The 23,582-nt window shown below is 38.4% G+C and overlaps 3 protein-coding genes across 11 annotated transcripts in view; 2 read left to right on the forward strand and 1 right to left on the reverse strand.

The window, feature by feature from the left end:
• VSIG1 (V-set and immunoglobulin domain containing 1) overlaps nt 1-6,871 on the forward strand; it is a 31,689-nt gene extending 24,818 nt beyond the window's left edge. Inside the window, exons 4-7 of the mRNA XM_017546465.2 lie at nt 400-555; nt 966-1,085; nt 3,809-3,956; nt 4,789-6,871. Coding sequence (XP_017401954.1) covers nt 400-555; nt 966-1,085; nt 3,809-3,956; nt 4,789-5,110 — 746 coding nt within the window. The 3' untranslated portion in view covers nt 5,111-6,871. The remainder of the gene's footprint in view (nt 1-399; nt 556-965; nt 1,086-3,808; nt 3,957-4,788) is intronic.
• Nucleotides 6,872-12,488: 5,617 nt separating this feature from the next.
• PSMD10 (proteasome 26S subunit, non-ATPase 10) lies at nt 12,489-19,886 on the reverse strand. 2 transcript variants are annotated; one of them, XM_017546481.2, is made up of 5 exons: nt 19,680-19,886; nt 17,056-17,154; nt 16,252-16,398; nt 15,984-16,150; nt 12,489-13,415 (listed from the first exon to the last, which is right to left on the reverse strand). In XM_017546481.2, the coding sequence occupies exons 1-5, from the start codon at nt 19,791-19,793 to the stop codon at nt 13,262-13,264; spliced, it is 681 nt and encodes a 226-aa protein (XP_017401970.2). In that variant the 5' UTR covers nt 19,794-19,886; the 3' UTR covers nt 12,489-13,261. The 2 variants fall into 2 exon arrangements, with proteins under 2 accessions (XP_017401970.2, XP_037600883.1); XM_037744955.1 differs by having other exon boundaries at nt 16,063-16,150; nt 19,680-19,865.
• A 57-nt stretch (nt 19,887-19,943) lies between these two features.
• ATG4A (autophagy related 4A cysteine peptidase) overlaps nt 19,944-23,582 on the forward strand; it is a 62,591-nt gene continuing 58,952 nt past the window's right edge. For 2 of the 8 annotated variants that reach the window (XM_037744951.1, XM_037744954.1), the window contains exon 1: nt 19,975-20,103. Coding sequence is in view for 2 of the 8 variants with exons in the window: in XM_017546473.2 (XP_017401962.1) it covers nt 20,022-20,103 (82 nt within the window). In the remaining 6 variants the exon portion in view is untranslated. Of the gene's footprint in view, nt 20,526-23,582 lie in introns of all 8 variants that reach the window. The other 6 variants (XM_017546473.2, XM_017546475.2, XM_017546477.2 and 3 more) reach the window with 6 other exon arrangements.

Below are 23,582 nucleotides of genomic sequence, written 5' to 3' on the forward strand. Positions count from 1 at the left end.
CTTCTTTTTTTTTTTGAGACCCAGTCTCACTCTGTCTCCCAGGCTGGAGTGCAGTAGCAAGATCTTGGCTTACTGCAACCTCTGCCTCCCAGGTTCAAATGATTCTACCGCCTCAGTCTCCCAAGTAGCTGGGATTACAGGCGCCCGCCACCATGCCCGGCTAACTTTTGTATTTTTAGTAGAGACAGGGTTTCACCATGTTGGCCAAGCTGGTCTCGAACTCCTGACTTGGTCTTCCAAAGTGCTGGAATTACAGGCAAGAGCCACCTTGCCCAGCCAAGAATTTTTTTAAAAAAATAAACACACATATTCTGCAAAATGAAAGTGAGGAAGTGACTGCACTTGTCACAGACTGCCATTCATTCTAAAGAATTTTTATTCTTTGTCATTGCCTTGCAGTGAAACCTTCTAAGCCCCTTTGTAGCATTCAAGGAAGACCAGAAACTGGCCACACTATTTCCCTTTCCTGTCTCTCTGCACTTGGAACACCTTCCCCTGTGTACTACTGGCATAAACTTGAGGGAAAAGACATCGTGCCAGTGAAAGAAAACTTCAGTAAGTGTAACCTGCAGTAGATCCTGGAAAGGCCTGGTGGCTGTGGTTGGATGACAGCAGGAGTTTGTGGTTGGCTGCTTGACCTTACAGTTCAATCTTCTTGTTTTCCCGGTGACAGGCAGGGGTGGGGGGTAATGTAAAAAGAATGCCTGTCTCCCAACATGATGATTGTGGTCTGGTCTACTCCCCAAATTCTAAAAGTCAGCTCAGAGGTAGTGAGTATTTAGGGAACAGGCATGGTCCCAGGTGGGTTACCATTCAACTAGTCCCAAGAGGCCTAGTTGAATCCCAAACATCTCAAGAAAGGAAGGCCAATATGGGGGAGTGGGTGGACATTGAATGATCTGTTACACTGATGTTATCTGTACTCAGAGAAGAGATCTCAAAAGTCTATTTCCCATTTTCAACAGACCCAGCCACCGGAATTTTGGTCATTGGAAATCTGACAAATTTTGAACAAGGTTATTACCAGTGTACTGCCATCAACAGACTTGGCAATAGTTCCTGCGTAATTGATCTCACTTCTTCACGTGAGTTGACCATACAACTTTAAGAGTTTTTCCTTAAATCAAGTAGTCTGTGCCTGTCAGCCAAATAAATTAGGATCATTGGTTAGTGCTTCCTGCTTCTCTGGAGATTTGTGTGCTTTATTTACAGGTTGATATGATGAATGATCATGCTAATATCTAATGCTCACATAATAATATATGCCACAGGATGCCCTAAATCCTTTACAGAAAGCAATCTGTTTAAGCTTTACAAAATCGCTAGAAGGTAGGTATTACTATTCAATAATAGAACAGCAGCCTTTCTGATAGCAGCAGGCTGAATTTCTCTTTGTGATGCTGTTGGTAAATCCAGGTGACACTGTAGCTCTGACAAACATATACCTTGCAAAGATCTGCCACTAATAACTATAGTATTATAATAATAACACTCATACCCACAATCATGGTAGCTAATATTTGTGGAGCACGAATTATATGCCAGACACTCCACCAGGTGCCATCTGAGTATTAACTTACTCTATCCTCCTAACCATACCTACCTAGGGAGGCAGACTATTAGCCTCAATTTGCTGAAAAGAACACTGAAACTCAGGGAAGTAAATGATTTGCTCAAGGTCATCCAGTTAGTAACTGGCAGAGCCAGGATGCCTCTAAACCTCAATTATCCTATTCAAAGGCGCTTACTCACTCTCTGAGCATAAGATTTAAGAGTTCTGGAATTGTGCAATTGAGCCGACCCAGGGGCAACCTCTCAAGGAGTATCTCACCATGTTTGGTTGAGATGGCTCTCAAGGATCACTTAACAACACTTAGGATCTTGTTTCCTTTTTCTAATTTACTTTGAATTTGTGGTTTTAATATATGCCATACCCAGGGGTGGCAAGCTCCACAGGTTATTCCTGTGCAGCTGAGCTTTCTTCCTTTTATTTGTCCTGAAGTTTACTCCTTTATTCTCATATTACTTTCAGCTATTTTTCCTGCATCATTTCTGTTATCTTTCTTTAGAATTCCCTCAATCCTTTTTGCCTTCTCAGAGGTACAATCATACTGCAGATGTAGAGACATGTAGGATTCGGATTTGAGCATCGCTTTCTTTCTAGTCTTTTTCCAGTGATGTCCAGCATTGCCTCCCTCCCTCCCACATCCCTTCTTTCTTTCTTTCTTCCTTCCTCAAATATTTATTGAATATCTGCTGTGTGCCAGGGACTGTCCTACGTGATGGAGATACAGAGATTAAGAAGATGTATGGTCTATACTCAAGGAACTCACAGTTCAGCTAGAGGGACAAACACAACTAAAATGTGCTAAATGCTATAACAGAAGTCTGAACAGAGCACCAAGAGAGGACCAGTTATGCTTATAGAACTGTGATGTCTTTACCAACCAAATGCTATTTGAGCAGGATCTTGAAGGAACTGGCAAAACCTCTTTATCTATAAAATGGGAAGGTTGAAGGATGACCGTAGAGCAGCAGGCTTAGGAGGGCAACCAGTTCATGATGGGGGAAGAGAATGGAGGGCTTCACATGGCATGTCTCTGAGGGAAAAATCACAAGAAACTGATATATCATCTGATATGTTTGAATTAATTGAAAGAAGTTTAACGGTTTTGTTAGAAATTTTGGGATGAGTGATAATGCATTTATTAATCCCCAAATGAGGCAATTATTAACCTTCAGGAAAATTTTTGTCAATGTTGTACTAGAAAAAATCATAGTATACTGTGTTCCTCAGCTGTGACTGATATTTACACAGTCATACTACTGCAAACTTGGATTTAACTAAAACTTGTGATAAAATTATTTTGGAAGAACGTGGTGGGTGTGAGGGAAGTGGTGTAAAAGAGCTCAATCTCCAGTTTCTAGGGTAGGAAGTTGAAAGAAACTGATGGAAATGGAAAAAGGTAGGGCATATCAGAGCAAGCATAATAAAAACATGGGGGCAAGGAGGTTTTAAAAAAGCATTAAGAGTGGTTGCCTTTCGTGAATGGGACTCAGGGATGGGAAGGAGTTAGGCAGGGAACTGCTGTTTTTGTGAGAGATATAGTAGAACGATTTGACTTTTAAAAGTATTCACATATATGCTCTTAATCATAAAAAGTTAAAGGAATTATTATCAGGCAGCTAAAAATATAAGATGTCCATCCTTGTGTGAGGGGTGGCAGATGGAGATGGATTGGCTTATAACCTAGATACAGTCTTCCAGAGACACACTTCAGGACCTGAAGGTCTGCTGCTCAGCTGGATAGTCTCATACTCACTACATTTGTCCACGGACTGAGACAATAAACCAGATGCCTGTTTATCAAAATGGGCACATCCGTTCCCAGTGACCAGAATGCATGAGGTTCCTTGGTAAACTTGGATGCCATGGGGAAGGTTTTCAGGGACCCGTTTCACCCATGCTCTGGACAAGCCTAGTGAAATGCCCCCGCCTATAACACAGGCTTATCTCTAGTCACCAGATCACAACTCCATAGTGTCTCAAGACTCTTTTCTCTAAATCCCATTTCAAAAGCAGCCCCATAACCTCCAAGATGACACATTTTATTCTTTATGTGCATAAATACCAATAGTCGTCTCCCCCTGTGAGTCCAAGTGACAGAGTTCTAGGGGTTTCCATCTCCCTAGCCTATACAAGTCATTTTCCCACTAGGTGAATGGCCCTGATATTTCCCACTGGTAACAAACACACATTATAAAATGACAATACATTCCACTTTAACCAGCTGCTTTCGTCCTTCAGATCCAGAAGTTGGAGTCATTGTTGGGGCCCTGATTGGAAGCCTGGTAGGTGCGGCCATCATCATCTCTGTTGTGTGCTTTGCAAGGAATAAGGCAAAAGCAAAGGCAAAAGAAAGGAAGACAAATTCTAAGACCATCGCGGAACTTGAGTAAGCCTTCATTTTGTTGTCTTGAATACAGACATTTCTCAGGCATGTCTCTTTCAGTCAGCAATTCCTAAGCACTCCGTTTAGCATAAGATATTAGAGGTATCTTTCTGTTTGCCCTCACTGCTTTTAAAAAAGAATAATGATGGCTGCTATTTATTGAGTGCTGTGTGCCAGGCTCTGTTCTAAGCACTTTATGTACATCACCTCATTTAACTATCACAACAATCTTTTTAGGTCCAAGAAAATGTTTTAATATATAACATTAACATACTTGTCTTTATACCAACATAGTCATGAAATATAATTTTAAATATTTTTTTATGGAACAAGAGACCCACAAGGACAAAAGTGTCCAGGGCACACAGAAATTAGAATGTGGTCCAGCCCACAGCCCATGCTCTTAATCACTCTATTACTTCCCTAGTGTGTATCACAGTCATTAATTTTTTCATCTTCTTGCTTCTGCAACTATATATTGGATATCAACCAGGTGCCAAGTATTGTACTAGATGGAGTTGGAAATAGAGATGTGTCAGAGATATGGATTTGGCCCTTAAAGACCTTATTAGATTCTTAGACTCTTTCATTCTAACATCAATTTTCCCACCTTTTAAACACTGGTCTTTCTTAAACTTTCATTATATTGTTGAGGCCTAAACTTTCTGAATCCAAAATGACATATGACCTGACAATGAGTCAGAATATCAGAAATAACAGATTTCCTGAAGTCTGGGACCTATGATCATTGAAGCTACAGAGCATATGTTTCTACATGAAATTTCAAAGTTAGCATCTCCCTAACTTGTTCTTTTCTGGGCCTTCTTTCTTGCAGACCAATGACAAATATAAACACCAGGGAAGAAAGGGAAACAATGTCAACAGAAGATGCTACCCAACTAGAAGCAACTCTACCACCTTCCATTCATCAGCCTGGCCCTGATACCATCCAAGAACCAGACTATGAGCCAAAGCCTACTCAGGAGCCTGCCGCAGGACCAGAGCCTAAGGCAGTGCCTAACCTTGACATCGAGCTGGAGCTGGAGCCAGAGCCAGATCTGCAGTCAGCATTGGAGCCAGAGCCCGAGCCAGAGCCAGAGCCTGAGGCTGTAGTTGAGCCCTTAAGTGAAGATGAAAAGGGAGTGGTTAAGGCATAGGCTAGTGGCCTAAGTACAGCATTAATCATTAAGGAACACATTACTTACCCATTACTGCCGTTTAGAATTCAGACAACCTAACCAACCGCCACCTCCTCCCTCCATTTTGACCAACCTTCTTCTAACAAGGTGCTCATTCCTACTATGAATCCAGAATAAACATGCCAAGATAACTACTAAATCAGTGCAAGTGTTCCTGCATTACTAATGTAGAGTACTCAGAATTTTACTAACATGTAAGCATAACAAATGACAAGGCAAGTGATTTCTAACTTAGTTGAGTTTTGCAGCAGTACCTGTGTTATTTCAGAAAATCTTATTTCTCTCTCTCTCTTTTTTTTGAGATGGAGTCTCACTCTGTCACCCAGGCTGGAGTGCAGTGGCACAATCTTGGCTCGCTGTAACCTCCACCTCCCTGGTGCAAGTGATTCTCCTGCCTCAGCCTCCTGAGTAGCTGGGACTACAGGCACATGGCACAACACCCAGCTAATTTTTTGTATTTGTAGTAGAGACGGGGTTTCACCATGTTAGCCAGTATGGTCTTAATCTCCTGACCTCGTGATCTGCCTCCCTGGGCCTCCCAAAGTGCTGGGATTATAGGTGTAAGCCACCGTGCCCAGCCTCTTTTTAGCTACTCTTATGTTCCACATGCACATATGAAAAGGTGGCATTAATTAGATTCAATATTATTTCTAGGAATAGTTCCCCATTCATTTTTATATTGAGCACTAAGAAAATAATTCATCACCATTATCTCATAGATTGGAAAATTTTCTCCCAATAAAATAGAGAAGAATATGTAAAGGATATGTCTTAATTGGTACATAGCATTTCCAATCAGGTCTTATAATTAATATTTCATTTCCCATATTAGATTTTTCAAGAAGTCACGCTGGTATCAAATATCTGAGCATGGCAAACTTAAAAATTAACACAGTTTCACACATATAATCCTGGCATTTTGGGAGGCTGATGTGGGTGGATCACCTGAGGTCAGGAGTTTGAGACCAGCCTGGCCAACGTGGCGAAACCCTGTCTCTATTATAAATACAAAAATTAGCTGGGCATGGTAGCACATGCCTGTAATCCCGGCTACTCAGGAGACTGAGACAGGAGAATGGCTTGAACTGGGAGGTGGAGGTTGCAGTGAGCCAAGATTGCACCACTATACTCAAACCTAGGTGACATAGTAAGACTCCATCTCAAAACACCACCACCACACACACAACTTTAAATGTCAAATAATGTACCAGCAAACATTTTCAAATATAATTTCCTTCAGTGAACACAAAATGTTGATATCACAGGTAATGTACAATTTAGTTTTGAATGAGTTACATTATCACTGTGTCTGGTGTTACCTGCTTTGAAAGGCAGACGAGAAAAGTGTTCTAAATGAACACTTAATGATCTATTTTAGATAATTTCAACTAATAATTTAAATAATCTGTTTAACTGCTGGTATATTTCACATTAATAAAGTGATACCAATCTTGTAGGAATGCTAAATATTACTAAAATGCACTGATATCACTTCTTCTTCTCCTATTAAAAACCTTTTTCATGATCATATTTCTCTCACATTTCACCTAGAAGAAACTTATAGGTAGAATTACCTTTTCACTTGTGGAATCAATTATATTTTAAATCTTACTTTAAGGCTCAATAAATAATATTCAATAACATCTCATTGACAGTAACTTAATAAAAAACTTTCTTGACATTGCATTTATGTATAATAAACCACACATTAAAAGTGTACAAATTGATGAGTGTCAATAGTGTACATACCCATGAAACCACCACACCCATCTAGAGAGAAAACATTTCCATCAGCCCAAAATATTCCTTCATGCCCTTTTGTGCAATCCCACTGTTGTCCAGCACCTAGGCAACCAATCATTGTTTTCCGTCACTGGAGATTAACTTTGCCTTTTCTTGGCCCTCATACATATGGGATGATATAATATGTACTTTTCTGTGTCTCACTTCCTTCTAAGGTGAATCCTTTTTAAATGATGTAATGAGTTTCTCATTTATCACTTTCAGAGTTTCATGTAAAGGATTTTATTAAATTGTAAACTCTTTCTATATAGATCATAACCATACACTGATTGAGGTAGAGTTGGTAAGTTTTAAGGCTAGTTAAAATGGAAATTAACATTATACTTGTCTAGGGCCATGGAGAGAAGAGATAGCAAGCTTTTATTTCTGCATTTTCTTTAATGTGTCAATTTTCAGAAAATGTCAGGGAGTTCTGAAGCATCTATAATTTTATTCATACTAAATATGATACTATGATATATGGTGTCTGATGGATTCAAGAAGCAAAATGATGAAGGTCTTAAGAATGACCTAATATTTAGAGATTAAAAAGTAAGCAACAGTGTAAACATCTCAATTACCAGAATGCTCATGTAGCTGGAATTCATTTTTCCTTTCCATTTTTATGATAGAAGCAAATCACAAGAGACTGACATGTAATAGTCAACATTTACACCCACATACGGTATTTTTGATGGATCAGTGCAGTCCAGGAAAGAGAGCACTACTGGTACTCTTATAGAGCTCTGTCCTTATTACCACTGTTCTGTTCAAAATACTGATGAATGGTTGGATCAGTGTCTTGTAACCTTTTTCTGAGGTCATGGATCACCTTGAGAATCTGCTGAAAACTCTAAACCCATCTCCATTGAAAAATGCTTATACATACAATGTGTCACATATAGTTTTGGGTGAATTGCAGACTCCCTGAATCCAAGATGAAGAACTAGTTACTTAGATCAAAACACAGAAAGTACACTTAATAAATTTGTGGATGACTTGCTCCTAGGAAGAATGGCCACTAGGCTATAAGACAGAATCACGATTCAGAATTGACAGCTCAAAAGTGAAGTTGAAATCAACAAAATGAATTTGACAGCAAGGATATAGGTGAATGGCTAGCTGAAGAGGTACATAGGGTGAGGAATAAATGGAAAAATATGGATTTAAAAATATGGAGTATATGTTGCCCAGACAGAAACTCTACATAGGTAAGGTTAGGAATCACATGAGGTTAATCTGAATTTGTACCTTTGGATCTTTCCTTTCAGTGCCATTTCTGGCCTTGTGGCACCTTATTTTCCAAACACCTAGGATTCTCTGTTCCTACTAGCTCAGTGACCCACTCAGTTCTTCCTCCCTCGGGCAGGACTCATTGCTCAGCTTTTCTGTAACCCGTTTTTGTCCAGTAAACATGATCTTTCCTCATTCAGTGATCTTATTAGGTTGATAAATGAGTTAGTCTTCTTGGGAGTATTTACCTTTTAAAGGGGACTTCAGCACAGATAATCCTTAATCCAAAGAGTCTAAACAATCCAGAGGAGATATATTTCTGAAAAAAACTTCTGAGCCCCTCTCAAACCAAACCAGGTGATTTACCACCCATTCAACCTACTCTGGGCAGCTCAGGTTTGATCAACTTTAATCAGAGCTAGAAGAGAGCTCTGAAATAAAAAGTATTCAGACTTTTTCAACCCCAGCACACCTGACTTATAACATACACAGTGGGCCACTCCTAACAATGATGAGGCTGGAGGTGGGAGATGATATACAATTAAATTCCTGGTGGCAGAGACAGGAAGTGGCTGAGGCAGGTGAATCACGTGGTCAGGAGATCGAGACCATCCTGGCCAACATGGTGAAATTCCATCTCTACTAACATACAAAAAATTAGCTGGGTGTGGTGGTGCACACCTGTAGTCCCAACTACTCGGGAGGCTGAGGCAGGGAAATAGCTTGAACCCGGGAGGCGGAGGTTGCAGTGAGCTGAGATCATGCCACTGCACTCCGGCCTGGAGTCAGAGTAAGACTGTCTCAGAAAAAAAAAAGCTGGGGGGGAAGCTGGTTCATTCTTAAATATTGCCACCCAGTCCCTAGATGAGAATCCCTGAGTGCAGAGAAGTAAAATAATCTGCCTGAAATTACACAAAGTCAAAACTAGATCCACATCATCTAGATTTCAGCGCAATGCTTTTTCAACTGCGCCAAACTACAAATTTCAATGAAACAAACCCAAGCTTTAGTAATAAAAGGTTGTTTTACAATGCCTACATGCTGGAAAACACATCAGTGGGCCTCATAAAATGTTTAAACAAATGGATAAAGACTCAATACACCCAATTGTCTTTGAAACTTTGGTTTAAAAACAAATAATTTAGAGATGATAATGAGGGCTCCAGGAAACCATAAAAAGATGTGCCAATAAAGGAAAACTGTTCCACTACTCAAAATACTTCAGACAGGAAATGTCTGGGGTTTCCACACCAAGTAATTCTCCAGTTCTCCACAGACATCAACTGGGTGTCCTACAATTTAATTCCACTCTGGCACTACCCAGGTCTGACAAGACTGCCCCAAACTTCAGACACCAGTCACAAGTATTGGGTGCCCAGGGTACCCACACTTCTGTTCGACTTGGGTACAAATTGGGGGTTCCCACAACCCCCTACGCAAGTTTGATAATTTGCTGTAATGGCTCATAGAACTCAAGGAAACACTCTCATTTACCAGTTTATTATAAAGGATATTATAAAGGATATAGATGAATAGCCAGCTGAAGAGGTACATAGGGTGAGGTCCATAAGGATCCCGAGATCAGAGCTTCTGTTCCCTTGGAGTTGGAGTGCACTATTCTTCTGGTCTGTGGATGTGTCACCAACCTAGATGCTCACCAAATCCTGTAGTTTAGGACTTTTTGTGGAAGCTTCATCACATAGGCATAATCGACTATTAACTCAATCTCCAGGCCCTCTTCCCTCCCTGGAGGATGGGGAATGGGGCTGAAAGTTCTAATCCTCTAATCATGACTTGGTCACTAGTAGCCCCTACTCTAAAGCTATCCAGGAGCCCACCAAGAGTTGCATCATTAAAACAAAAGGCACTCCTATAACCTAGGAAATCCCAAGGGGTTTAGAAGTTCTATGTAAGACACTCCTATCACTTAGGAAATGTCAAGGGTTTTAGGAGCTCTGTTTCAGGTATGGGGGAGCTGAGACCAAACATGTATTTCTTATTATGTTACAGCCAAATTAAAGAAAAGCACCAGGGTAGGTGTTACAACTAATCAGTTATTTTCAAAATGCGAGAGTACCTTCTATTTGTTCCACTGTTTTTGAATAGAGGCAGAAAAGAAAAGGAAATAGAATTCAGTAAAGTTGGATTTTGATACTGGCTGTTTCTCTAGCTCTAGATGTTTTCTCACTTGTAAAATGAAGACAATTTCTGCCCTCTTAAAGACTGCAGTGAGAATGGATGTAAAAACTTATAAATTAAAAAACTGTGGTAGAGCTATACTTGTAGAAATGAGGTCTCCCGACAACTGATTCAGTATTCTTTTTTTCTCTCAACCAGGGATTTTTAACCTTTGGGGAGAATCACAGATCCCCATGAGAATTTGATGAAAGCTATAAATTCTCTTCCCAGAGAAATTCACATTGCAAATTTCTGCTTTCAATTTTAGGCAGTCACTAGAACTGTGAAGCTGGAGCCATAAACCACAAAGTAAAGAATCTTTATACTCTATCAGACTTGCTAACAGATTGATTTGGAGGCCTTGTAGTGTAACAGACTATGGGAACAGAAAGCAGCAGACACAGCCATGTAAGGAATTCATTGTAGCTGGTATAGCTGAGAAATTGGGGAATCGAACACTAGCATCATACAATTACATATTAAGTCAAAGATTGCAAAGAAAAACACAGATTTACTTTGAAGTATACAAAACCTCACTAAAATTGTAGATTCTCTATAACAGATATTTAAGAATGTAAATGTTTTCACTATTTTCATTGGCCTTTTTCTTCCATCTTACAGTCTCAGTTAAGCTTTACAATTATTATTACATATATATATATATATATATATATATTTTTTTTTTTTTTTTTTTTTTTTGAGACAGAGTCTCACTCTGCCACCCAGGCTGGATTGCAATGGCATGATCTTGGCTCACTGCAACATCTGCCTCCTGGGTTCAAGCAGTTCTCTGCCTCAGCCACCCTAGTAGCCGGGATTACAGGTGCCCACCATCACACCCAGCTAATTTTTTTTTGTACTTTTAGTATAGGTGGGGTTTCACCATCTTGGCCAAGCTGTTCTTGAACTCCTGACCTCGTGATCCACCTGTCTCGGCCTCCCAAAGTGCTGGGATTACCTGTGTGAGCCACTGTGCCTGGTCTTATTTATTTTTGAGATGAAGAAGTCTTGTTCTGTCACACAGGTTGGAGTGTAGTGGCACCAACTCAGCTCACTGCGACCTCTGCCTCCTGGGTTCAAGAAATTCTCGTGCCTCAACCTCCAGAGTAGCTGGGATTACAGGAACCCGTCACTACGCCTGGCTAATTTTTTTTAGTAGAGCTGGGTTTTGCCATGTTGACCAGGCTGGTCTTGAACTCCTAACCTCAGGTGATTCATTCGCCTCGGCCTCCCAAAGTGCTGGGATAACGGGCATGAGAAACTGCACCCAGCCAAATTATCTTTTTTTTTGTTTTGGAACTGTAAAATTTGCTGACCTTGAATCAGCTTCATCTCTATTACCTTTCCTACAGGCACAGGTAACAATCTTTAGTTTATACAAATCTGTGATCTAATATTAACATGCCACGTCATTTAAAATGCCAAAAGCCTAAGAAATTAACTGTGGCTTAGTTCCATTTGTACTGCTTATTGAAGAACTCGGATGAATTTCCTTTTACACCCATAAAGCCTGTCACCTTAGACAATAAACTCAATATTTATGAAGTGTAAATGCCTTCAGTTATAACAGACAAAACTTTACTCTGATCACACCAAAAATAATAGAAATATATTTCCCCTGCTCTTAATTCTATCTCCAGCATTCAATAAAGAGAATTTTGTTCCATAAGATGCTTCTGATTAATGTTTGTTAAGGTTAGCACTCAAAATACTTCTGTAAAAAGAGTTTCTATATCAACAACACAGTTCATGTTTACGAAACTCATTTTAGCTAATGATAATTAAGTCTTTGACCCAAAATTAATGCAAATTTGTAGGTGCACTTGGATCACTTATTTTAAGCAGTATTTGCAGCATAAAATTCAAATAAAAAAATAATCCGAAAGTCACTTGGAGTTCATTAGATTTTATGACTAGTATCATTTAAGATGCTTCCCTAAATTGAGCTCAAGTTTATACTTACTAATTTCCTTTTGTTCTACATTTAATTAGCAATTCAGAAGATGGCTATTTTAAAAGATTTTAGCTACAGTCAAGCTTCACTAATTTTATTGACTTAAAGCTACCAAAAACTGAGAAATGTCTTTACTAAGGATTTCAAGGCTTAAGTGAATTCTAACAATTTGAAAGAAAAATTAGAAGATTGTTTCAACATTTTATTTTTTAGTTTCTGAAATACAAATCAAAATACATTTTTGTTACATGTCATTTTAACAAGTTTGACATTCTTTTCAATACAGGATGATGCAATATAGGTACTTTAAAACTTCCTTTTAAGAAAACCATACATTTTATTTCAGAGTAAACAGCCCATAAAAAAAAAAAATACATAGGTATATGGGCTATTGTTTTTCATTATTTTAGAGCACACCCTCCAACTTAAAATTTGGTCCACTAAAATATGTGAATATCCCTCCTATCACAAAAATAAATTAAACCTCATGGTTGAAAAAAACAGAAATGTTTGGCATAGACCTGAGTGAGCTTGACAAAAACAAGTTAGGATGTTTTAACTGTATGGAGGGACATTATAGAATCCACATAGAGACATCTGGCAGAACAAAGAGCTTGTTGCTGTTGGAGCTGCTCTGTTTCAGAGAGAGAGATGTAAGGTACATGGGAGGGTGCTGAAGACTCACAACAGCCACAGAATTAGTTACTCAAAATTAACTAGAATTCAATATAGAAGAATATATGACAACAGTAGAACAATCTCAACAGTTATTCAATGCCTGGAAAACAAGCTGTAAGCTTTGAACAAGTAACTCAGCAAGAACAACAGTCAATATGTTTGTAAGACTTTGAAGGTGAGAAAACTTCATCATTCATAGATAATGTCTTGTGTACAAGTACATTAGTTTCCAGGACACCGGGGACAACAACACAACATACAAAGTAAGAATAAATCCAAGCTGTTTAACCTTCTACCATTCTCTTGAGTATTAAACCCAGGCCACCTTTGGCCACTTGCAGGGGTGTCTTTTCTTCTTTATTCTCAATGTAAATACTTGCTCCTTGGGACACCAGCAGTTTTGCTTCTTCCACTCTCTCCTCATCACAGGCTAAGTGTCTGAAATCAGGGACCACCACAGACCAATTAATCAGTACCAACTCTATGCAATGGTTAGGATTTCCTGCTAGATAGTCTAAAGTGCATGTTATTAGGAAATGGTAATACTGGAGTGTTATTTAATCAAAAAAGAAACATCAGTTTGCATGGTGAGGCTGTAAGTTAAAATTCTGCAAAAAGGCCATGTAATACCAGATCGTAAATCATAATTCTGATTCTACTTACAATAGAAGAAGGGATCTAAATGCCAGCCTAAGGAATAACTTTCTCATTTTACAGAGATTAGTAGTAGTTTACCTCAAATACTACATGTAATAATTCAGGGTTAGAATTTAGAAAAGCCCCAGTTCATAATCTATTAATAGCAGTTTGTGCAGCTTAAAGTTTGAAAAAGCAGTTTAAAATATTTTATCTCATTTAATCCATATATTTATAAGTTAGCAAAGTATTATTATCACAATTTTACAGTTGAAATGGTGACAGAGGTTAAAGTTCCTGCCTATGCTGACATTTGGCAGTAAACTGAGTGGAAGAGGATAACAACTTTTGCTACACACTTTAGAGTTTGCCAGGAGGGTATTAGGAGGCACTTTACATGTTGTTTTACTTAAACCTCACAATAATCTAGTGAGGAAGGAATTATTATCCTTATATGACAGATGAGGAAATTAAGATTCAAGGAAGATTAACTTTTATAAGTTGTTTAGTATAAGTATTTAATATTGTTAGTAAGTGGTAGAGTCTGAATTGAGTGAATGTCATCTAGCTATTCATAAATCCTATGTTCTTCCCAGGACTCTATCTTGTCTGACTCCTAGATTTCTTCTAGGCCATCCTGCCTTTGTATTTATAGAGAAAACAGGTAGGACACACAGGTCTTTCTAAACAAGATCTCTTAGAATGCAGGAAAGGTTTTAAAAACTAAGAGTTAAGAAAGTATTTACAAAGTATTATTACTTTGTAAAAGTTGGTTTCAAGTCAAATTGGAAAAGGGTGAACCTCACTCTGGACTAAAAAGAAGACTCACAGAACTTCTGGTTCACCAAAAAGTCACCATTCAACAAAGAAGAAAAGTGGCCAAGTATTGTGGAAAAATATCAATTCCAGATAGATTTTAAGAGTTAAATGCAAAACAATAACTCTAACCCTCAATCAAAACCAATGAAATGTTAAAATAACCTATAATAAAAGGTGAATATTTAACTAATTTCAGGGTAAGGAGGAGCTTTCTAGTCATGAGGAAAGATGAATAGGCTTGACTATGTAGAAATTTTAAAACTTCTCTTATTTAAAAGAAATTATGAACAAGTTGAAAAGATAAACTAGGAAAAATATTTTCAACTAACATTGCAAAAAGGTAATATTTTACCATGTCAAATCAAGAGCACTTAAAATCCAGTGAAAATAAACTAATTCCCCGAAAGGAAACAGAGAAAGGGACACACAAATTTACAATTAGATAAGAAATGTAATTAGCCATGGACATTAAAAAAAATGTTCAAATTCACTGATCATAAAAATGTAAATTACATCTATGAAATATCATTTTCATATAACAAAAGGACAATTTAGTGTTGGTGAGGGGTAATAGGCACTCTTAAATTGCTGTTGGGAGTAAAATGATACAACTCCTCTGGAAGCAATTTGGCAACATACAGTAAGTCTTAAAATGTGTGCATTTGTTGACCCAGCAATTCAACTTCTAGGAGTCTATATGAACGTAATAATCAGAAATATGGCCAAAAATTTTTTTTATACAAAGTTGGTCAGTGTAGCATTATTATTATTTTAGAGACAAGGTCTTGCTCTGTTCCCCAGGCTGGAGTGTAGTGGTGTGATCACAGCTCACTGTTAACCTGGTGCTCCTGGGCTCAAGCAATCCTCCACCTCAACTTCCTGAATAGTTAGTACTACAAGTGCATGCCACCATGCCTGGCTAATTTTTAAATTTTTTCTAGAGATGGGGGTGGGGTTTTGCTGTGTTGCCCAGGCTGGTCTTGAACTCCTGGCCTCAAGTAACCCTTCTGCCTTGGCTTCCCAAAGTATTGGGAGTACAGACATGAGCCATCCATGCCCAGCTCAATGTACGATTATTTATAATAGTGAAAAACTCAAAAAAAGTTTAAATATACAATAATAGAGAAATGATTGAATTATGGCACATCTATACAGTAGAATTTTATATAATTATTAAAAAGGTTTTAAACATATTTAATGATATTAGAAAATGCTTATAATATACTATGAGGTGAAAAGAACAAGATCTAAAACTACATATACAGTATGACCTCCACTTTGCTAAAAAAAAAAAAAAAAAAAAAAAAGGTGTAAAATATATACATTTGCATATAAAAGACCAAGAGGAAATACACGAGAATGTGATTAGTGGTTATTTCTGAGTGGCAAGATAATAGGCAATTTTTATCTTTATATTTTGTGCATTTTAACATTTCTGCCATTAACACGTATTGCATTTATAAGCAGAATAAAAAAAGAAATGATGTGTAAAAATTATTGCAAGAGGGCTAATGCCAGGTAGAATACAAATGACTGCTACTTGTCACTTACAGAGGAGTGTTACCCTCAGTGTCTTGGATATTTGTGGATGCTTTGTAGTACAGAAGGATATGAATCATCTTCAAGTTACCCTTGGCTGCTGCCCGGTGCATTGCTGTAGCCTCATAATGGTCCTTGGCATCTGGATTAGCCCCACCTTCTAGTAACATGACAGCAATCTGGAAAGTTGGAGAAGAAAGGAGAAAACAATGAAGAGATCTATCTGTGTTTGTATATACTTTTAGAATTCAACAGAAGTAGCCTAGGGATGGAACCATACCTCATGCCTGTTTTTGGAAGCTGCATAATGTAGGGGAGTACAGCCATTTTGATTGACAGCATTCACTTGAGCACCTTTTCCCAGAAGGGCTTTTACAATCTCATCCCGGCCAGCAGAAGCCGCAATATGAAGAGGAGACCAACCTGCCTATAAAAGAAATAGGCAGTAGAAACACCAGGGGAAAAAGGTACAAGGATTAGTGCTAACACTTAGGCAGGGTTTACAAGGAGCTTTATAAAGGCAAAAAAAAAAAAAATGCCTACAAAAAAGGTTCCATTCTTATTCTTCAAAAATCTAATCCTAATATAATCAATACCATTACAATAAATTTCTTTATATAACAGAAAGTTACCTAGGTCCTCATTATTTAGGCCATGTTCACACACAAAAAAAATTCCAACATAATAGAAAGAGTTTATGGTCTTTTAGGATTCACCATAATGAGCCCTGATCTGTATGATTACTTTTTTTTATTTTTATAGACAAGATCTCAGTCCTCAGTCAGTCACCCAGGATAGAGCACAGTAGCTCACTACAGCCTCAAACTATTGGGCTTGAGCAATCCTCTTACCTCAGCCTCTCCTGTGTGTTTACCTTACATCACAGAGTATGAATGGCAAACATATCTTTGTAAAATAATGCAACCGTGGGTCTCATGCTTGATCACAAGGGCCATACTGTAACTTTCCAGTCATAAAGGTTATAATTTTGTTCATGAGCTTAATGCACAGGCTTCAGTTAACACCAGTCTGGAGTATAAAGATAACTGGGAATTTATCGACTCAACTTTGTCAAAGTACTCACATCGTCTTTATCATTCACTGGCACTCCAAGTTGCAACAAAAATTCAACAATTTCTGTATGTCCAGCTGAGCAAGCCCAGTGCAATGCAGTTCTGCTGTCCTACATGGGAAACAGAGAAGCAATAAAATAAACATTCTTGAAGAAAAATAGAAGGCAAAAAAGCAAGAAAAAATAATACTGGTGCTGGCAAATCTATAGTTTGAAAATACGAAATGCAGAGCACTGGATCCTCAGGTGGGTAACCTTAAACCATATTGCTTACTAGTATAAGACAGATGAAGGTTTAAGTAACATGGGGAGAATGACGGTGATAAATGTACATTATTCTGGCCAGAATACGACAAGGAAAGCAGTAGAGCAAGAAACTGATTTCAATGCTTTGACAGAAATACATCTTTGGTTGTTTTACTATTACAGTATTTATATACTTTTATGTCAGGCACTGTGCTGGGAGTTTTACATGTATCATATCATTTAATTCCTACCATTCTGTACAGTGCTTATTATCTCCATTTTTCAGATGAGGAAACTAAAACTCCTCAGGGTAAGCAACTTGTGGACGGTCATATGGATACTAAATAGTGAGGTTGGGACACAACTGTCAGTGAATTTCTGATTCTGAAATCTCTACTACCACACTGACCTCAAGTTAGATGCTGTAGAAAGAACACATGAATCTAATGGGGGAAGAAATGTTCATTAAACTAGTTGAAATTATCTATAATTTAAAATTATAAATAAATTAGAAATATAATTTAGAAAACAACAGAGCAAGAAAATTACTTTTTATAAAAAATAATAAGCTATGGCTGGCTGTGGTGGTTCACATCTGTAATCCCAGCACTTTGGGAGGCCGAGGTGGGCAGATCACCTGAGGTCAGGAGTTCGAGACCAGTCTGGCCAACATGGTGAAACCCTGTCTCTACTAAAAATACAAAAGTTAGCCAGGTGTGGTGGGCACCTGTAATCCCAGCTACTTGGGAGGCTGTGGCAGGAGAATCACTTGAACCCAGGAGGCAGAGGTTGCAGTGAGCTGAGACTTCGCCACCGCACTCCAGCCTGGGTAACAAGAGTGAAACTCTNAAAAAAAAGCTAGTAGCCATATTTGTCAAAGGGAATCACTATTTGCAGTGACTGCTATACTTCTTAGCCCCATAGAATAGAAAATGGTATTTTAAATTGTATTACAAAAAATTTCAAACACATAAAAATTGAGGTAATACAATAGAGACCCACATGCCTACCACTTAGATTTAACAAACATCTTGCCCTATTTGCTTTATCTAGATTTTTTCCTTGCTGAGTTTTCTAGAAACAAATCCTAAATATCATGAGATTTCACCTTTTTCAGTATGTAAAAAATAAAAGTATTTCTTATATAACTATGAGATTATTACACTTATTAAAATTAACACTAACTTCCTTATAATGTCTAATAACCGATCCGTATTCAGATTTCCCCAACTGCCTCCCAAATGTATTTTTGCAGTTGGTTTGTTTCAATCAGGAATCAAACAAGATCCATAAATTGCATTTGTTCATGTTTTTGATGTCTTTTGATCCTGAATAGCTCCCTTCCCTTTTTAGGCCACTGACTTGACTGAAGAATGGTTAAATTTCCAATGGAGTATTATTAAATCCTAACAATATAAATTATTACATTTAAATTTAAATCCTTAAATATCTAGTGATTTAAATTTAAAAAGAGGTAAACTAGGTAAAGGTAAGGCCATTTTCAGGTTGAGTAATAAAGTTCCAGAAAAAACAGTCTCTTGATTTCTAATTCGCCCCCAAAAGACACAAAATGGAGATTTGTAAGTATGAGACACTGTCTCACTAGGGCCTAGCACACTGCCTGTGAAACACAAGGCCATCTATAAATATTTGTGGGCTTACTGAGGGCAGTGTGAATCCCAGAAACTCAGGATGAAAACACAGGACGGTCCTGCGAGCAGAAGGGCAGAAACACGTCTCAACATCCATTCACTTTTGTCTGCCTCTGTTTAAAATGTCTACTCATTCCCCCATGGAAATCCCACTCATGCTTCAAAGTCTAACTATCTCTTCCTTGCAAAGCCTTTTCCAATTAATCACAGTCATATCGGCATCAGATCCACTATTACATGGTTCCTCCTAAAGCACCATGTAAACTTTTCTGTCGAGTATTTACCACAATTTGTAATCGGACATGTTTTTGTGCTTATTTTACTGTCTGCTTCTTCCACTCCACCGTTTCTCCAGCTCCTAGCAAACTGCCTGACACAGAAGGAGCGTTCAATTACACGTTTTACAGAATACAGTTACTAGCAAGGGTAAAGAAATCTATATAAAAAGCTTTCCTTTTCACGGATTGGGAGTTTCTGAGAAATGCGGTAGACGTTCTAAAACTATCCAAAAATTAAGGAGCAGTGCTTCAGGCCAAAAAGAAAAATATCTGAGGTCTGAGGGGCTAGCTCCCGCACGCCAATCGCGAGTCCTGAGGTGACCCCGGGGGACTCCTTGGGGCGCTGGGGGCGGGGTTCTGCTCCACGCAGAAACAGGGCCTCCGCTAGGGCAGGGCCCCGACAGCCACGTAGGGCTTCCCCGACGCCGCCGGCTGCGGAGAGACCCTAGCGTTGCTTTACCTGGTCAGTTCTAGTAGCCAGGGATTTATCAGCCTGAATACTCTCCTTCAACTCTTCCAGCTTCCCGCTGTAGGCCAGGTTGCAGACCATTAGGTTAGACACACACCCCTCCATTTCGCTTTCCCAGTTAACTCCTTGAAGCGCGACCAACGCCCGCCTTACGTCGCCGGTTCCGACTGCCAGTCAAAACAGCCGTTAGAGCTCCACCAATCACTGGCTTCTCTCGCGCCCTTTTCCTTTCCCATCGCGCGGCCCTCTGGGAGTTGCAGTTTGAGGGCAGTTCCGGTCGGGGCGACGCCTTTGCTGCCCTCACAGACTTGGCCCCTAGCAGTGCGGGACTACATGTCCCAGGGTTCCTTGCGAGCGTCCGTAGTCAAGTTGCCGGTGGAATTGGCCCAGGATGACAGCTGGAGAATGGAGTCAGGTACGGGGAGCGGCTTTGAGTGGAACCGTGTGAAAGAGCCGGGGTGGGTAGTCGCTGTTGGGTCGTTGAGTCGGCCACACGAAACGGGTGCGGGGGCAGGGCAAGAGAGTTATGGAAGCCTAAAAGTCCTGTCCCCCAGGGTCCCTAACCTGCAGTGGCAGGCGGAAGGGACAAGGACTGGAGCTGAGTACTACCTTCTGAGCTCGAACCGGTGACTTTGGCTACCCTTCCCCTCCCTGCCACCGCCCAGGGAGTGGAAACAAGTGGGGGTTAATTACTCTGACATCTCGGCGGAGTGGCGTCAGGACAGGGTTCTACCACAGCAGTGATAGCATATGGCACAGTACTGAGGTGATGTGCCAGGGTGATGCCAAAGGCAGGGTCCGATGCCATGGGAGCCACTTGATATCTAAGAGACCTCGGTGAGTCCATAGCCTAGTGACATCACAACTTGATGAGGGTCATCTTAAGGATACTGGGCTGAGGTATTGGCACTTTAATATTACGATATTAACTATGTTATCAAGGCTTTGCTACAACTGTTAAGCTAATAGTGTTTCTTTTAATAGAAATCCCAAATAGTGCCATAGCAGAAGCAATGCAAGACTTATCCTTTATAGGGCATATCCAGAGGACATTATGCCACAACTAGGTAATGATAAGAATACTTTCAAGAAAGAGACTGATTATGTTAATGTTTATCCTGTTATAGTGTAGAACAGGAGCCGGGAAACTTTCTATAAAGAGCCAGATAGTAAATATTTTAGGCTTTGTAGGCCAAAAAGCAAAATCAAGAATATTTTGTTGGTACTTTTATGACAAGAGAGAAAACAAATTTCAACAAATGTTTATTGATGAAATTCAAAATATAATAATAGTAATTGAGTGCTTTTTTTGTAATACAAGACTACTAATAAGAAGAAAAGAATTATTTTTAGGGGATAGTATTTTGCTTAATTGGGGATCAGAGTTAGTGTTCCCTATTGTCAAAATAGATTTTAAATGTTCATCTGTTAATGCTGATCTATTATGAGATTTTTACCTATTTAATCTTTGAAAATGTCATTTTACACAGATGGGTACTGCCAAATACTGATATCAATTCATAAACATACATTTTTTCTTTTTATTTAAATGAATTTTTCAAAAATTTTAGAATAGTTTTAGATTTATAGAAAAATTGCAAGGTTAGTAGAGTTACTCAGGATAAGGTACATTTTATATATTACAAAATTCACTCATTTCAAGTGCATAATTAAATGATTTTTGGTAACATTACTGAATTGGGGCAACCATCACCATAAATCAGTTTTAGGACTTTTTTATCCCCCCAGTAAGATCTCTCATGCCCATTTATAGTTAATCAATCCTCTGTCCCACTCCCAGGCCCAGACACCCAGTAATCTACTTTTTTGTCTATAAATTTGCCTGTTCTCGACATTTTATGTAAATGAAATCATATAATATGTGGTATTTTGCATTTGATTTCTTTCACTTAGCATAATATTTTTGAGGTTCATCCATATTGTAGCATGTATCAGTACTTCCTTACTTTTTTATTGCCGAATACTATTCCATTTTATGGATATAACATATTTTTGTCTATCTACTTGCCATTTGATAGGCACACAACTTTCCAGTTTTTGGCTACTATGACTAGTGCTGCTAAGAAGATTAGTATGTAAATCTTTGCATGGATATATTTTTTCATTTCTCTTTGATAGATACTTAAGGGTAGAGTTACTGGATCACAGGGAAAATTTATGTTGAACTTCTTAAGAAACTGTAAAACTGTTTTCCAAAATGACAACAACATTTTGCACTTCCACTAGCAATGTATGAGAGTTCCTGTTTCTCCACATCCTTGCCAACATTTGTTATTTACTATGTTTTTTATTATAGCCATCCTAAGTGGGTGTAAAATGATGTCTCATTGTGGTTATAATTTATAATATGGTGAGCTTATTTCCATGTGCTTATTAGCCATTTGTATATCTTCTTCAGTGAAGTCTGTTATATCTTTTTACCATTTTTAAATTGGGTTGTCTTTTTATTGTTGAGTTGTAAGGACTGTTTATGTATTCTAGATCAAGTCCCTGACAGATATATGATATGCACAAATGTTCTCTCAGTTTGCTGCTTGCCTTTTTCTTTTCTTGATGTGTCTTTTGAAGTGAAAACGTTTTGAATTTCGGTGAGGTGCAATTTATCATTTTTCTTTCTTTCATGGACCATTCTTTTGGTGTTGTACTTAAGAAGTCTTTGCCTAATTGCAAGGTCTCAGTGATTTTCTCCAATGTTTTCTTCTAAAAGCTTTATTACTTCATCTCTTACATTTATATATGTATATACACACATATATATGTATACATATATACACATATGTATATATATACACATATATATGTATACATATATATGTATACATATATGTATATATATACACATATATGTGTATACATATACACATATATGTGTGTGTGTGTATATATATATATATAATTTTATTTTTGAGCCAGAGTCTTGCTCTTTCACCCACACTGGAGTGCAGTGGCGCGATCTCGGCTCACTGCAACCTCTGCCTCCCTGGTTCAAATGATTCTCCTGCTGCAGCCTCCTGAGTAGATGTGATTACAGGCACCAGCCACCATGCCCAGCTAATCTTTGTATTTTCAGTAGAGATGGGGTTTTGCCTTGTTGGCCAGGCTAGTCTTTAACTCCTGACCTCAGGTCATCCACCAGCTTCGGCCTCTCAAAGTGCTGGGATTATAGACGTGAGCCACATCTCTTACATTTAAGTATATGATTCATTTTGAGTTCATTTTTCTCTGTAATGTGAGGTGAGAAGCTAAATTCATCTTTTCACATGGAGATATAGAAATTGTCCTTGCACCATTTGCTGAATCTCTTAACAACTTATATTGCTGTACTATCTTTGTCACAACTAATAAACCCACATTGGTATATTGCTATTAACTATACCCCATGCTTTTTTTTTTTTTTTTGACCTTGACAGTTTTAAGGAGTACTGGTCAGGTACTTTGTAGAAAATTCCTCAATTTGGGTTTGTCTGATATATTTTTTATGCTTAGACTGATTTTATATGTTTGGAAGAAAGTCTGCAGAAGTCAAGTACCACATTCTCATCATATACTATCAAGGTTACACAAACATGATTTTAATTGAGCATATTCATTGCTTGGAATAGAATTCTATTCTTCTCTTAATAGTGCCTTTTAGCATTATATGTCAGATTAACCACTTCCAATTGAAACTTTGGTGAAAGCTGCTCAATTGCACAGTTAAATGGATTTTGGAATATGGAAATAACCTTTGCACTTGCTTCAAGGTCCAAAAACTGCTACTGGAACTGTAGTCTGAACTCAGAAAATTTTTATGCTGCAAACTTGTGTGAAAATAGAGATCTTGCTTCTTGTTTTGAATTTTATTTCATTTTATTTTATTTAAGATGGGGTCTC

This window comes from Cebus imitator, unplaced genomic scaffold (genome assembly GCF_001604975.1).
Source record: "Cebus imitator isolate Cc_AM_T3 unplaced genomic scaffold, Cebus_imitator-1.0 Scaffold189, whole genome shotgun sequence".
In the NCBI taxonomy this organism is placed as follows: domain Eukaryota; kingdom Metazoa; phylum Chordata; class Mammalia; order Primates; family Cebidae; genus Cebus; species Cebus imitator.

Bases quoted from the DNA above. Each gene is read 5' to 3' on its own strand.
- PSMD10 (XM_017546481.2), bottom strand. From the start codon at position 19,793: ATGGAGGGGTGTGTGTCTAACCTAATGGTCTGCAACCTGGCCTACAGC. The intron at 16,399-17,055 runs GTGAGTACTTTG...TTTCTTTTATAG, and splicing joins CAGTGAATGATAAAGACGAT to GCAGGTTGGTCTCCTCTTCA. The intron at 13,416-15,983 runs GTAAGTGACAAG...CCCTGATTTCAG, and splicing joins ACTGAGGGTAACACTCCTCT to ACACTTAGCCTGTGATGAGG.